At 39.9% G+C, this 15,063-nt stretch overlaps 1 protein-coding gene across 9 annotated transcripts in view; it reads right to left on the reverse strand.

Annotated features, from left to right (window-relative positions):
• Positions 1 to 2,960: 2,960 nt before the first annotated feature.
• The window catches only part of STK33 (serine/threonine kinase 33), a 154,300-nt gene continuing 142,197 nt past the window's right edge, over positions 2,961 to 15,063 (reverse strand). For all 9 annotated transcript variants that reach the window (XM_032359061.1, XM_032359063.1, XM_032359058.1 and 6 more), the window contains one exon: positions 2,961 to 3,816. In XM_032359061.1, coding sequence (XP_032214952.1) covers positions 3,604 to 3,816 — 213 coding nt within the window. In that variant the 3' untranslated portion in view covers positions 2,961 to 3,603. The remainder of the gene's footprint in view (positions 3,817 to 15,063) is intronic.

The raw sequence follows: 15,063 nt of genomic DNA on the forward strand, positions 1-15,063 counted from the left end.
CGATTGGAATTTAAACCTAAATGTGAACCTTAGGGGTGTAGACAATTTCAGATTCAGTGGGGTCATGCAAGATTTATCTTGCTCTGTCTAGGTTTAACCCTGGGAAATCTCCTCTGCCATCCCCTCCCTCGACCCCCAGGGACCACCCAGGTGCACCAGAGCTTCAGGAAGAACTCAGCTAGGCTTCTCACTCTGCACTGCTATGCGGTAGAAGCCTGGCAGCCACAGACAGCATGGCCCCAGGTCAAAGGACAAGGAAAGACAGAACTGGAAAGGAGAGGGTCTGGATAACTCTCGGTCCCAGGGAGAGACCTATGGTACACTCAAATGGGATCTTCCAGAGTTTCACAAAGAGACCATTTGTAAAGGTACTGGGAGAGTTAGGGGACCCACAAAGCAGGACACAGTACCAGGGACAATAACCCCTCCTCCCTGCCAGTAGGATCCCACAGCGAGAGAATACAGTGAATTTCCAGCAGCCCCGCACAGAAGGCCCCAGGGAATCAGCGACTGGCCCAGGGCTCTCCCGCCTTCTGATGTCCTGTGGGGGCCTCCCACTGACAGAAGCCCAGGGAGACCACAAATGCAGTCCCTGGAGATGGGGCTCTCAGAGCGGAGAAGGCAGAGCAGGGCAGAGCTGCTCAGAGGGGCAGATGGAAAACAGCCAGCCCAGGGGCATTTCCCAGAGGCCACAGCTTCTTGGTCTCCAGCCAAGTGCAACCATTATAGGACACAACCTCCCCGGCCAATTTCAAAGCTCTGCTTACTGCTGGGAATGCATGTTTGAACAAAGCCTTTATTCTCTCTATTCCAACAGCAGGGCTGGAATTTAAAAAGCTTCATTTTCAAGACTGGCTGCTTTTGATGTGTCTAACCTGGAACTTACAATTTGGAGTCAAATAGAATTATTTAAACAAAGCAGTTCAGTGATAAGCGCAACGTATTTTGGTCTTTTTCTCCTTTCCCCTCGAATAGCATTGCGATTCAAAAGGTAAGGGCTGTCTTGTGGCCACCAGTGCATCCTCGCTGAGCACCCCACCCCCACCCGGTCTTCGTCTCTTTTTGGCTTGGGTCTTCATCGGGGTGTGTCTGGGCCTGGGCTGTGGAGAGCAGGCTCTCCCTCGGCCGGGCCTGGGGCCAGCGCTCTGCAGCCTAGCCCTCCTCTGATGCCTGCTCCCAGTTTGGCAGAACCATGTGGCTGGTGTCCAGTGTTCTTGAGTAATTATACTTTCTTTCTGCTCCTGTCTCCCCACCTGTCTCCCTTGCTCCTCTGATTTAAGCCCTTTTTTGATAGCATCTTTTGTTCTCCCCAGCTGAACTTCTACTCAGCCCCAAGCCTATGGTTATCAATTTTATCTCCTGTCTTGACTTAGCTGCTATTCAAGTTTCAGTGCGATCAGCGTTTGCATGCCTCGGCAAGGATGCCTGCTCTGTCTTGTCCTAGTGTCCCCCTGGGTCATGCAAAGCCCATCCCTCTATGCAATGCCCCAGAGGGCTCATGGTGATGGCTAGCAGTGCCTTGGATTTGGCCTGTTGGTCACCGAAAACCATTCTGTAACAGAAGAAGCTGTTTTTTTTTTCCACAGCCATGAAAGCAAATGAAGAGAGTGAGGTCACAAAACCCTAGATTGTAAAGAGGTACAACAGTTGAGGGCGAAAGCTCAAACGTGGCCAGTCCTGGGTGTTCCATACAAATAAATAACAAATCAAAATTATGTTAAAATGTCCGTTTGAAAGAGTGAGCTAAGCTTCTATCAAAATGATTCTACATAAATAAAATGAAGGTCTAGACAGATGAGAGCTGACAATGATTTTATGGCAGGAAGGATGGCTGGCCTGGCTTGGTGCTGGGAGAGAAAATATGCAGACACAATAACAAGTTATTAATTGACATCACCTTTCACTTGGTGCTTAGTTCTGGACCTTTGGCCAAGCTTATCGAGCAGAATCACTAACTCAAGACCAAAGAGAAATGTGGACAGAAATTTGGAGAATATTAAATTTAACATCAAACTTCTCTAGCACGTGATACAAAAGACTACACTACAAAAGTAAGAGCATTTTAGATACAGGGAATATTCCATTTTCAGGTTTAGGGGATAAGAAGAATCAAAGCCACTGTCGCAGTTGGCTTTTCGGCAAGGAGACCAGCAGGCAGTTCTTACCGCTGCCTTCGGGAGGATTACTATGGAAGGGAAATCTCTACTTAGCTAATGAGGCCGGGCTTCTCAGCAGGTAAGTAGAACATACTCCTCGAAGACTGGCTCACTAAACCCTGAGAGAAGGCATAAAGCTCAGGAGATGCCTTATGGGCTCCTGATAGGACTGGAGGTAATAACCAGTAAGGGTGAAAGACCTGGAAGGAACCATGCCAACTCCAGTTTTAAAATACAGTCTAGACCATTTAAAGCAGGTGCACTGTAGCTGGTGGATCCCCCACCCCGGGGAAGCACACAGAGAAGGCTCTGACCAAGCCACTCAGCCAGGGCCAATAACACAGGCAAGTGGGCCTTTGCCCTGTTCACCAGTACAACAGTGTTGTCCACATTAATCCCGAGAAGTACTTCTATTACTGCCCCCACCCCTGCCCCTGAGTGGATTTATATGCAACTAGTGTGTACTCAGCAGGCCTGCTGTGCATCATTTGGGAGGTCTAAAACAATCCCGTGGGGTGAGGTGGGCTGCAACTAAGTTATTACTTTATGGAGGGGAAAGTAAATGCAAATTGCTTCCTTAGAATTTGTTTGGAGGGCCCTCTTTACCCAATTTGACCTTGAATGGCTAAGTTATTTGCCCAGGTGGAAAGGAAATACTCAGTAACACCCAGGGTAACGATGTATTTTCCCCCATACCCAGCTTCATGACCTCCCCGCAAAGCTATGTGCCTACTTTTGCAGAAGCAGGCCAAACTCTTAATTTGCATAAGGGCTTCAAGGACCTTATTCTATCCACCTCTTGTTAACATACAAACTAACGTGCATGGGTAACATCTGTTTTTTATTGAGTCAATCAATATATTGGGAATTTAGCAGCAAGTTAATGGCAAGCAGTTACAAAATCTCCTATTTTTCTACATTTAAAATAAGTTATCTTAAATACTCTATAGCAACCTGAAATCACAAGAACACATGTGAATGGCTGAAGCGCTTCTGCTGGTATATGCCTATGGCAAGTTTATTAGTGATTTCCTAACAAAATCTTCTAGTGCCAAGTGCACATAATTATTCAGAACCTCCATTGCCATATTTGGCTCTCATTTTCTCCTACAAATAATTGTGCCTAAATATAAGAATCTGAAGTGAAACTGAGCAGGCATGCCCACCGCCTTGCTTTGAGGGTCTGTGCTCCTCTAAACTACTCTTGAAAACCACTTCGGTTGATTTCAGCCTCAGCCCCCCATCAAGCCCAGGGCCGGTGGGCCTTTCACATCAGGCTGCCGGGGTCACCTGGCTTCGCATTTCAGCTGGCGCAGACCCATGGCAGGGCTCAGTGGGGCTAAAAGGCTCAAAGCTCAACATAGTCCTGTCCTCTCCACTCCCATCTCCTTGTCTTAGCGCCAGAAAGAGCAGCTCTGTGTTTGTACTACGCATCGGTGAAGAACACTTAGAGTTTCTTTTTGGTTCTGGGCAGGGCATTGGACTTAGCAATGTACTTGGTTGCCCTTGCTTGGCTTGAAGTCATGGGGGATTTCTCTGGTTCTCCCTTGAATCCTGCCGGAAGGTGTCTGCTAGATGTGGAACTTGTATACTTCGTGTCCAAGTTGTCCACCTTTTCCTTCTTAGAGGTCACAGGAAATTTCTTTTCATAAACAGTGGACTGCAAATAAAAGAAATGGCCCGGGTTACTTTTCAGACAGGAAGCAACAGACACCAGTTCAAAGAAGCAAGGGACAACAAAGTTGCCCAGCATCTGCAAGTTGGAGCTCTCTCCAGAGGGGACACGTAAACTAATCACACTGCAAAGCTGTTACTAAATGTCAGAGTAAGTTCCTTTAGCACCTTCAAGAAAAGAGGCTTGTTTAGTGTTTGGTGTAAGCGCAGACTAGAGGCACAATTTCAGATCCTCTGCCACGTAAATTAAAAATAAACATCTGGCAACGTTTGCACAGGGAAGTAAGCCAGGACAGAACCATGCTCACTGCATCTTGACTAGCTTTCTAGGCCAGTTCTGCCATGCCAGTTCCCGGACTCCGTGGACTGGCTTCTAATCCCAGTCCCTCCCCTTGGGCAGGTCCACGGAGCTCTCGGAGTCTCCATACCTCACTGGTCAATGGGGAAACTGCATTTGCACATTTACTACGTGGGTTTACTCGGAAATGCATGAAGATAGTGGCCTTCAAAGTGCTTCTTTAAAGGAGAAACCAGGTAGAAGGGATCTCAATAGGCAATTGTGTTTTTGCAGGTCACCTCACCCCCTGCCAGAGGAAATTGTCTTGGATTCTGCTGTCATGAGGGAAGCAGAGTCCATTTTGACTTTAGACCCATTTTAGAAGTGATCACTTCTCCTGAAATGAAGGCGAGCACAGAGTTCTGAGAGAGCAGAGAATGTCTTAGGAGAGAGGGACACAGCAGGGTGGGGGATGAGACATGGGAGAGTAGGTACAGTAGGCCTCACATAACACACAACAGTCTGGAAAGTGTTCATACGTCTAACACTCTGGTGAATGCAAAGTTATTCTACATAGGAGTTAATAATCAGGTTAGCAATTTTCAAAGGATGTGAAAAGATTACAGGTAACACACTACAAATAAACCTAGTTTCTTTGATCACTCAGGCTCTTATGATACTAGTGGCCATGATTTATATACGGTAGTAGGCACTTAATATAGATTTGCCTGATGAACAAGTGACCTCCCAGGGCTCCAGCAGAACTTCAGGTCACTTATGGTTTTGGTAGCTATATTTAGAGAAGGAGAAAATTCACCTGATGTTGTGCTGTATCGCAGACAGACCATCACTCGTGTATGGCTTCAAAACAGCGTATGCTTAATTCTTGAGCTTGTATTATTTGTACTTGAAAAATTAATTTGTCTACATTTGGAAATGTAAAATAAGTCCTTTTCTCCATAGATTTTTTTTTCCAACAAAATTTCTAGGTTGCTTTTCTGTGTATCCTTCCATGAAATAGAAAATACTGAAAATGCATTAGCATTCGGCAATCCAGCCTACCCTCTCGCTGAGAACGCCCACGTGCAACAATGGGGTGAGAGTCAACTCCCCCGATGTTCCCACGTCCAGTGGAGAGAAGCTGCTTTGTTGTGTGCAGCACTGATCTCTGAGACAGGAAACCTATCTTGGAAATTTCAATTCATGAAAGTTTAATTCACTTGACATACAAATCCTATTAAAAGGTGAATCTCAGTGTAACCTTCTCCCTTTTGACATTTCCACCTTTGGAACTATCATCCAAGTAGTCGAGGAAATGTTTTTCAACATGTCTACTACAACTACTGCTCTCTAGAGTGTAGGAACAGAGACCCTGGCATTTTCTTTTTAATGTGTGCATATTCATATCTGGCTTAACACTTCCATTCTTCTCCATAGTTCCATTCGTTAATGGACTTGGGTTGCTAAATGAGACTAGGAGTTGCATCACCAGGAAGAAATACTCAGAAACAGTCTCTGTGGGTGGGGGTAGTGATGTAGATTAGTTTTTCCGAAATGACTAGAGGCTCTGGTATTTTCTTCTTGGATAAGATATCTTAAGATAATCCTCAGAATTTTCTGGCAAAGGGGAAGGGAAGAGGAAGCTAGACCAAAATGTTTGCTTGCTTTGGTGCAGAAATATTTCTCAATTTCATGCTAGAGCAAGATGAGAAAATGATATTCCTCAGCTACATTTCTTTATTTATTCATATCTAATTTTAGTGATGTATTTTTTTAAATAGGTGGCACACCCCCATGATTTAATATCCACAGTGTTAAAAATCTCCTCCCTGCCCCCCAGTTAACTCAGCTCTGAGCCACATCAAAGACCACCAATATTATCAATTTACAGAGTACATTTCCAGGGAGAGGTAATGCATCTTCGAGCAAATATTAAGTGGAACCAAACTGAATCGGTAGGTATTTCTACAGGTCAAAACCAGCCCAATAATGGCAATTTCATATGGTTCAGTCTAATCGGTATATTGACATGCTTTTTTCCCCCTTTTTTTTTTTAACACAAAAGGTAGCCCACTGTAAGCCCTCTTTTACTGTCATGATTTTTTTCAACTAAATGATTACCTTAAGGATCCCTTCATGTCCATATATAAAAAGGGTGTTCATTCTTCTTTTTGGCTATGCCGTCTTCTCTTGTTTGAAGGGACTACAATTTATTTAGCTGGTCCCTTCACAGTGGGCATTCAGGTTGTTTCCAATCTTTTCCTAGTACAAATAGTGCTGCTGTGAATAATCTTGTACTTGTGTCATTTTGTGGGTGTGTAAGTATGTCTACAAGATGAATAGTTTAGAAGTGAGACTCCTGGGTCAAAATGTATATGGATTTGTAATTTTGAACTGCCATCTTGCCTTCCACTGCAACTGTACCAACTTAGACTCTTACCAGCAACATATGAGTGTCTGTTTCCTTATTTCTGTCTCAATTTTAATACGTATTAAAAGTAATATAGTCAGCTATAGTTTAATGGAACTCCAAGTTGGCCTGAAACTGGTTGTACTGGAACAAATGTCCGTATTTGTTCCTTTACTCTCTGGTAACATCAGTGCAAATCTACTCACCTTTATGCAAATGTTTATTGCAAATGCTTAGAAGCTTCTGTGTATACTGTGTGTATCCTGTGTTTCATGTGTGTGTGGGTGGGTGGGTGGGTGGGTGTGTGTGCGCACATTAACATTTCTCTTTGCTAATTTGTAATTGCATTAAGTTTAGGATGTCACTGTTTAGCAATCAGAATTGTAAGAGTTTTCCTGAAGACTCTGAGTCTTCTCTATTAAATATCACCCTAGTGAAACTGTGCTCTGATGTTAATAAAACACATATGTAGGCTGGCCCTCATGGTGGCCGATTGAGCTGTAGCTTCTGTCACCAAAAGCCAAGCCTCTCATCTCCTTGAATGCAAATGGCCAAGGCAAATTCCGGCTTCCAGGCTTTTCTCTAGGAATGTAAACAAATCTTAATGTTTCAGGGATTTCCTTTGGAGGTTACAGGTTATCTAAATTTTAGGTTTCTCTTTCTCCGCTCTCCTACTTGAGGGGAATCCTCGGGGATCTATGCAGTCACTGATGCAATTTTACAGTTTTCTAAGTAACATGACAGAGAAATGAAAAGTGAAATTGCCAAGGCTATAAGAATTACTAAGATCTTCCAGGTCATAAAAGGCAAATAGAAGGTGAGGATCTCCCGTAAGATTGCACAAAGGGGGAGGAAGATGAGAGGGGAATTTCAATATTCAGTTCTGGGGGAAAAGAGTCCAAATGATCATTATGAGATTGTTGGCCATCATTATCAGTCTAAGAAAGGATCTACAAATCACTATAGATCGTTCTCTTTAGATGCTGGTGTAACATATGGTTGCACAGTGATCAAGAAAACCTGACTATCAACAGAAAGCACCTTAGAAACAAAGAAAAAATCCTTCTATCCTTATATAAAATCATAAAGAATTCATATCTGAAACACTGCAATCAGCTTGAACAGAGATAAAGGAACCAGAGAAGGTTTACAGACAGGTTACTAATATGATTAATGGATGGAGGTTTCTTTACAAGAAAGCTCTTCAGTCTAGAAATACAAAGAATAGAGGACATACATAATCTCAGTAGAATGCAGAGGGGACAGAGCTCAGCTCTGTGGAGCTAGACAGTGTCTCTGAGTGCTGCAGTCAGGATGGTTACACCAGGGGCTGGCGCAAGCAGCATCTCAATTGTTCTTCATCCTTGACAGACTCTTACCACTTGGGACAGTTGAAGAATATTCAGTCCTCCTAGAGGCGGGATGATGGAAAAGATGACCTTACAAGTTCCCTCCAGTTCCATCTCTTAGTAATTCAGCACCCTTGGCCTGATTTCTCCAGCTCATATTATTAATCTTGGAAAGGGGCTCCATGTGTGCAAGGGGAGATATGTAACAAGCAAATTGGGCTAAATATACGTATTTCATTATTCACTGGCATAACTTTAACCTGATGAACTCATCTGGTGATAATGGATGCAAAACCTGTAAGCTCTAGGCATATCCCTGCAAGTTAATACCAGTACATGATTACTAGAAACTGTTACCATTTCTCTGAATTTTGAGTAAAATACATGCTATTTAAGTAAAGTGGTTTATCACCATAGCAACCATTTCTAGAGTCACACATTCAAATTATAGGCCTGCACAAGGTCCAAGTGACAGAACATTCTGATACAAGTTTTCAGCTCCAGTTCTGCTCACAATGGTCACCCACTTTCTCTCACATTCCTGTGGTTTTCAGAAAGGAGAAGGAAGGGAAAGAAAAAACCAAAGGGACAAAGAGTAATAAACTTCCAAATATATAGATTTCTTTTATAAGGCTACCTACATAAATAACTGGGCCTTGTAGGGAGTTAATGAAAATAAAATCTAACTTGCAAATTAGAGAGATATAAATTTCTCTTTTTCTTTTTTAAAGTACAATTTACATACAGTAGATTATACAAATCTCAAGTGTACAGTTTGATGAGTTTTGATAAACAGACCTGTATAACCAACACCCCAATCAAGAAATAGAACAACTCCCCACAAATTTCCCGGGGGTCACATCCCACTCAACTCCCTCCCATCCTGAGGCTACCAATGTTCTGATATTTGTCAACATAATTACTTCTCTAAAACTTTGTGTAAACAAAACATACAGTGTGTACTCTTGTGTCTGACTTTCTTTGCTTAACATATTAAATTGAAATTTATATTAATATTCTAAAAAAGGAAATTTTTATTGAGATAATTATAGAGTCTCATGGTATTACCACATATGTCTTGAGATTCACCAATCAGTGAATCACCAATTGTAGTTTATTCCTTTTTACTATCAAGTAGTATTCCATTAAATGGATATACCACAATTTGTTTATCCATTCTTCTATTAATGGATATTTGGGCTCTTTCCGGTTTGGGGCTCTTTATATATAAAGCTGTTATAAATATATTCTACAAATCCTTTTTTGAACTCAAATTTGGTATTTCTGGAAAAATGGTAAGTAAATGTTTAACTTTATAAGTAACTGCCCGACTATATTCCAAAGAATCTGTACCATTTTGCAATCCACAGGCAATACACAATTGCTCTAATATTTGCTAAAATATGAACTTGTCTTTTTAAATTTTGGCCATTCTAGAAAGGATATAGTGATATATCATTGTAGCTTTTCCTATTATCATTTGCATTTTCCTGATAACTACTGATGATGCATATTTTTTCATATGTTGAAAAATGTCTATCTGAAATGTCTGTTCAAATCTTATGCATATTTTAAAAGTGGAGTTGACTTATTATTATTGAGTTGTAAGAACTGTCTCAATATTTTCTAAACAAGTCCTTTGTTAGGTCTATTGAAATTTTTTTCTCCCCTGTCTGTGGCTTGCCTATTCTGTTTCTTAAAATGCCTTAGATAAGAAAATGCATGTACTTTGAAGAACTTTTTAGCATGTTGCCTGGTATTCTAAGAAATCTTCGACTACTCACTGGTTGGAAGATATTCTCCTAAGTTTTCTCCTATGAGCATTACAGTTTAGCTTTTAGATTTAGGTCTACTACCATTTCAAACTAATTTTTGTGTACAGTGTAAGCTCGGGGGGGGTCAAAGTTCCTTTTTCTGCATATAGATATCTTATTAGTTCAGCACTATTTATTGGGTAAAAAACCCTATCTTTCTCCCTATTGAATGGCTTTGAAATCTCTGTCAAAAATCAACTGACTGGGGCGCCTGGGTGGCTCAGTGGGGTAAAGCCTCTGCCTTCTGCTCAGGTCATGATCCCAGGGTCCTGGGATCGAGCCCCACATCGGGCTTTCTGCTCAGCAGGGATCCTGCTTCTCCCCTCTCACTCTGCCTGCCTCTCTGCCTACTTGTGATCTCTCTCTGTCAAATAAATAAATAAAATCTTTAAAAAAAAATCAACTAACTGCCTAAGTGGGGGCCAATTCTAGATTGTATTTTGTTTCCTCAATACAATACCACATTGTATTAATTACCGTAGCTATATTGTAAGTGCTGAAATCACATCATGTAAGTTCTCCAACTTTGTTCTTTTGAGTGATTTTTGGGTATTCTAGGTCTTATGTATTTCCAAACAAATTTTAGAAGCATCTTGTCAATTTCTAACAGAAAAGCAAAGCTCTCGATTTCAATTGGGATTGCTTTAAAGTTATAAGTCAGTTTGGGGAGAACTGACCTCTTAACAGTATCAAAGCTTCCAGTCCATAAATATGGTATTTCTTTCAAAATATTTCAGTCTTCTTCAATTTCACTGTGTTGTCAGATTTGACATAAACATTTTACATATAATTTGTAAGAGTTAAGACTAAGTATTTTACATTTTGTGATGTTTTATTTTTTTTTAAAGATTTTACTTATTTATTTAACAGAGAGAGATCACACAAGTAGGCAGAGAGGCAGGCAGAGAGAGAGGGGGAAGCAAGCTCTTGCTGAAGAGAGAGCCCGATGCGGGGCTCGATCTCAGGACCCTGAGATCATGACCTGAGCCAAAGGCAGAGGCCTAACCTGCTGAGCCACCCAGGTGCCCAACATTTTGTGATGCCTTAAATGGTATTTTAACATTCTGTTTTCTAATTATTCATTGCTAGTATGTGAAAATATATTTTATTTTTGTATATAGATCTTACACACTGAAAACTGTTTAATTCACATTTTGTAGATTCCAGGGGATTTTTTTTTTGGTGCACAGTCATGTCATCTGCAAATAGAGATAGCTTTATTTTTCTTTTCCAGCTATATAATTTTCTTTTATGTGTCTTGTTGCCTAGGCTAAGATCTCTAGTACAATATTAAAGAGAAGTACAAAGGGGCATCTTTGCCTTTCACCTACCTTCAGTAGGAAAGTGTTCAATATGTCACCATTAGGAATGAAAATAGTTTTGGGGTGTCTGTGTGGTTCAGTTGATTGAGCATCTGAATCTTGATGTTGGCTCAGGTCATGATATCATGGGTCATGAGACTGAGCCCCACATCAGTCTCCTCACTCACTCAGCAGGGAGTCTGCTTGAAAATTCTCTCTCTGTCCCCACCCCCACTTTCTCTTTCCCTCTCTCTCCCTCAGATAAATGAATAAATCTTTAAAAAAGAAGAATGATATTAGCTTTAGAGATTTTTAAAATTAAAAAAAATCCCTTAATATTTAAAAGAAGTTACCATCTGTTCCTAGTTTACTACTCATGTTTGAGTGTTGAATTTCATCAAATTTTTTTTTCCATATGGTTTTTCTCCTTTACTTATTAATGGGGTGAATTATATTGGTTGATTTTTGTATGTTAATCCAAATAGACATCCCTGGAATATGTGTATACCTGTATACTTGATCAAGAATGTGCTGTCTCTTTTTTGTATATTTCTGGATTCAGTTTGCTAATACTGAGTTTGGGATTTTTATATCTATTTACGAGAGATATCTATAAATCTATATCTATTTGACAAAATCTATATCTATTTTTATATCTATTTATGAGAGATATTGGCTAACAATTTTCTTTTCTTATAATATCCCTGTCATATTTTGGTGTTAAAGTTATACTTCCTTTATAAATGAGTTGGGAAATAGTCTCAGGAATTTGTGTAACAAGCTTTTTCATCTGCAAATACTTAAAGGAATTAGCCAGTGAAGAAATTTGAGACTGAAATTTTCTTTACTGGAAGTTTTAAAATTAGAGATTCAATTTTTGAAGTAAATATAAAATTATTCAGTTTTTGTATTTTTATATATCTGCTTTGATTTTTTTAAATAAATCTGACCATTTTGTATAAATATTCTAATTTATTGGGACTAAATCATTCACAATATCCTCTTGTGTGAAGGGTGCTTTAATTTGCTATTCTCTTCTTAGCTTTTTGAGATGAAAGCTTAGATTCATTATTATTGCTATTATTTCAAGAAGTCAATATTATTTTACATTTATTCACATATTTACCCTTGCTGTTGCCCTTCATACCTTCCTGTAGTCAGGATTTCCATCTGGGATCACTTTTTTTTTAACCTGGAGAATTTTCTTTTAGTATTTCTTATAATTAAGACATGCTGGTAACATATTCTCTCATCTTTTACATACTTGAAAATATTTTTTATTCTATCTTTATTTTTGAAGAAAATTATTACGAGATATAGAATTCCAAGTTGGCAGGTTTTTTTTAGTTTTGTTTCATTTTCTACTTAGCACTTTAACAATGTGACTCCATTGTCTTCTGGCTTCCATTATTTCTGTTATATATCAAATGTTGCTTCTTCAATGGCAATGTGTTCCTCAGCACCACTCTCCAAACCTTGGACACTTAAAATCTTCTCTCTCTAGTTTAAAGAATTAGAGGACTGAATTCAGAGCAACCACAGACACGAGAAAGTAATGAGGGAATCCCTTAAAGGAAATAGCCAGAGAGGGGCACCCTAAATTCTGCCCAGAGAAAGAGAAATGAACTGACCTAAGATTTGAACTGCTGACTAAGAAACAATTTGCAATTTGTACCCAACCAACTACTTCCCTGACAAAACAGAAACATCAATGCTCTTTGGAGGAACACAGTCAAATCCAGAGTCAGCACAACATAACATTTCCAGTGTCTGAGATACAATCCCAAACTACTCAACAGAAATAATAATTAATAGAGACAGATCCTGAGGTGACCCAGATGTTGGAATTAGCAAACAATTAGCAGTCATCATAACTATTACCAGTAATATAAAGGAAAATATTCTTTTAGGAATACAAGAAATCTCTGAAGAGAAATAGAAATAATAAAACAGGATCAAATGGAAATTTTAGAATACCTAAAATTAAATATTCACCAGGTAGATTTAAAAGAGAAATGGAGACTGAATCAAACTGAAGAGAAATGATACCAGATGGAAAACTGGATTTCAGAAAAGAAAAAAGAACATCAGAAATGGTAAATACCTTGGTATATATAACAGACAAAATGTCCTCTTAATTTCTTGGAAATATATATGGCTATTTAAAGCAAAAATTAAAACATTGTTTTGTGGGGTTTGTAATTATGTAGCTACAATACATAATACATGTGACAGTTATAGCCTAAATGCAGGATAAGAGATGAATAGACCCAAATTAATATCGGTGGAATTAAAGCAATATTTGTTATAACTCAACCCAATGGGTTGGTTCTCCATAGGGAAAAGATACATAGCATAGCCTAACAGCTATAGTCCCTAAGGGGAGCTGAGCAAAATTCAGGCTTGGGAGAGGAGGAAAATGATTTGAAAGGATTCACTAATACTTCCCTTCAGCTGTGGAAGCCTGGCTAAGCTTGTGGTGCAAACTAAGCCTACATAGAAGGTTCTAGTGGGAATAGTAGGGACAAAATCCTATGAATCCAAACTAGCAAATGGCATTATAAAAAGCATGGGTCAAAAATAACATGTCAGGATTCATGTTAATCCAATTATTTGTACCTGTATTAGTCATCTATTGCTGCAGTTACCTTACAGTGCTTGGGAGGTCCCCCAAGTCACCCCCAGGTTCATGATTCACTAGGAGGATTCAAAGGACTCAGCACATAATTGTACTCACTGCTACAATTTATTACAGACTGGCAGTTAGCAAAGGTAAAAGGCACTTAAGGTGAAGTCCAGCAGAAACCAGGCTCAAGCTTCCAAGGGTCCTTTCTCAAGAGTCACATGGAATGTACTTAATTACCCCAGCAATGAGCTGTGACCACACATGTCAAATGTTGCCAACCACAGAAGGTCTTAAGAGATGGAACCCTGGGTTTTTATTGGGAGCTGGTCTTGTTGGTAGTCTCTGCCCAGCACCTACCAAAATCCTGGACCCCCAGAAGAAAAGCAGGTTGCAGCATAAACAGTATTGTCTGCACAGTTTTGGAAGAATGGGTCATTCTTAATCAGAAAATGATAGCAACCAAATTCAAGTTCTCAGAAGCCACCCAAGGGCCAACCTTGTAAGCAGGCCTTTCCAAGGTGACCAGCTTAGGTCTGCTATGTTAATTCCTTTCTGTACAACTACATAACAAATGACTATAAAAGGCTCAGTAGCTGTAGGGGTTGGCTAGACCAGAGTTCAGGTTTTGTCCTGGATTGAGGTCTGTTCCACAAATCTTCATAATTTCAGGAACTGTGGCTCCCCACAGGCATATTCTTCTCAAAGCAGGTAGCAGAAATACAAGAGAGCAAACTAAATCACATGAATGCTACTCATATCTTACCTTTTAACATTCTATCAGCCAAAGCAAGTCATCTAGTTAAAACCAACATTAGTGGGATCAGAAAATACCCTTTGTTTACTCTAGTAGGGAGAACCGCGATGTCACATGGCAAAGGTTGTGAATGTACAAATCCCTTACAGAGAGGGGTTAAATAATTGGGAAAAATTATCTTATCTATCACAATATGCTAGGGACCTCAAAAAAGTCAGAGGGCAAATGAGGTTGGAAGCATCACCTCATCACCTTTGAAAATGATATTTCTTGGTTTGTTCATACCCAAAAGGAGATATACCCAATGGAGTCTTGACACTGGCAGGGGAAAAAACGTGCAATTTTTGTAATATTCTGTGCAAGTTCGTTAGCAATATAATAATAGAAGCAATAAAGGCTAACATTACAAAGTGCTTACCATGTCAAGAGTGTCACATGCATTATTTCACTTAATCCCTGGTTGATACCATAATTATTCCCATTTTACAGATGAGGAACAGGAGGCCAAGAGGTTTGTACAAGGTCATAAAGTTTATAAGCAGTGAAGCCAGGATTTGAATACATGCAGCCTGGATCTGGAGCGTGTGCTTTTAACCATTATATTTTAAGTGCATGCCAGATTGCAAGGTTTCAATATTGGACTACAAAAGTATGCCAAAGTTGTGGAAGCACCACCAAATTTGCACATGATTCACATGGGCT

Source organism: Mustela erminea, chromosome 9, assembly GCF_009829155.1.
Source record: "Mustela erminea isolate mMusErm1 chromosome 9, mMusErm1.Pri, whole genome shotgun sequence".
NCBI lineage: Eukaryota > Metazoa > Chordata > Mammalia > Carnivora > Mustelidae > Mustela > Mustela erminea.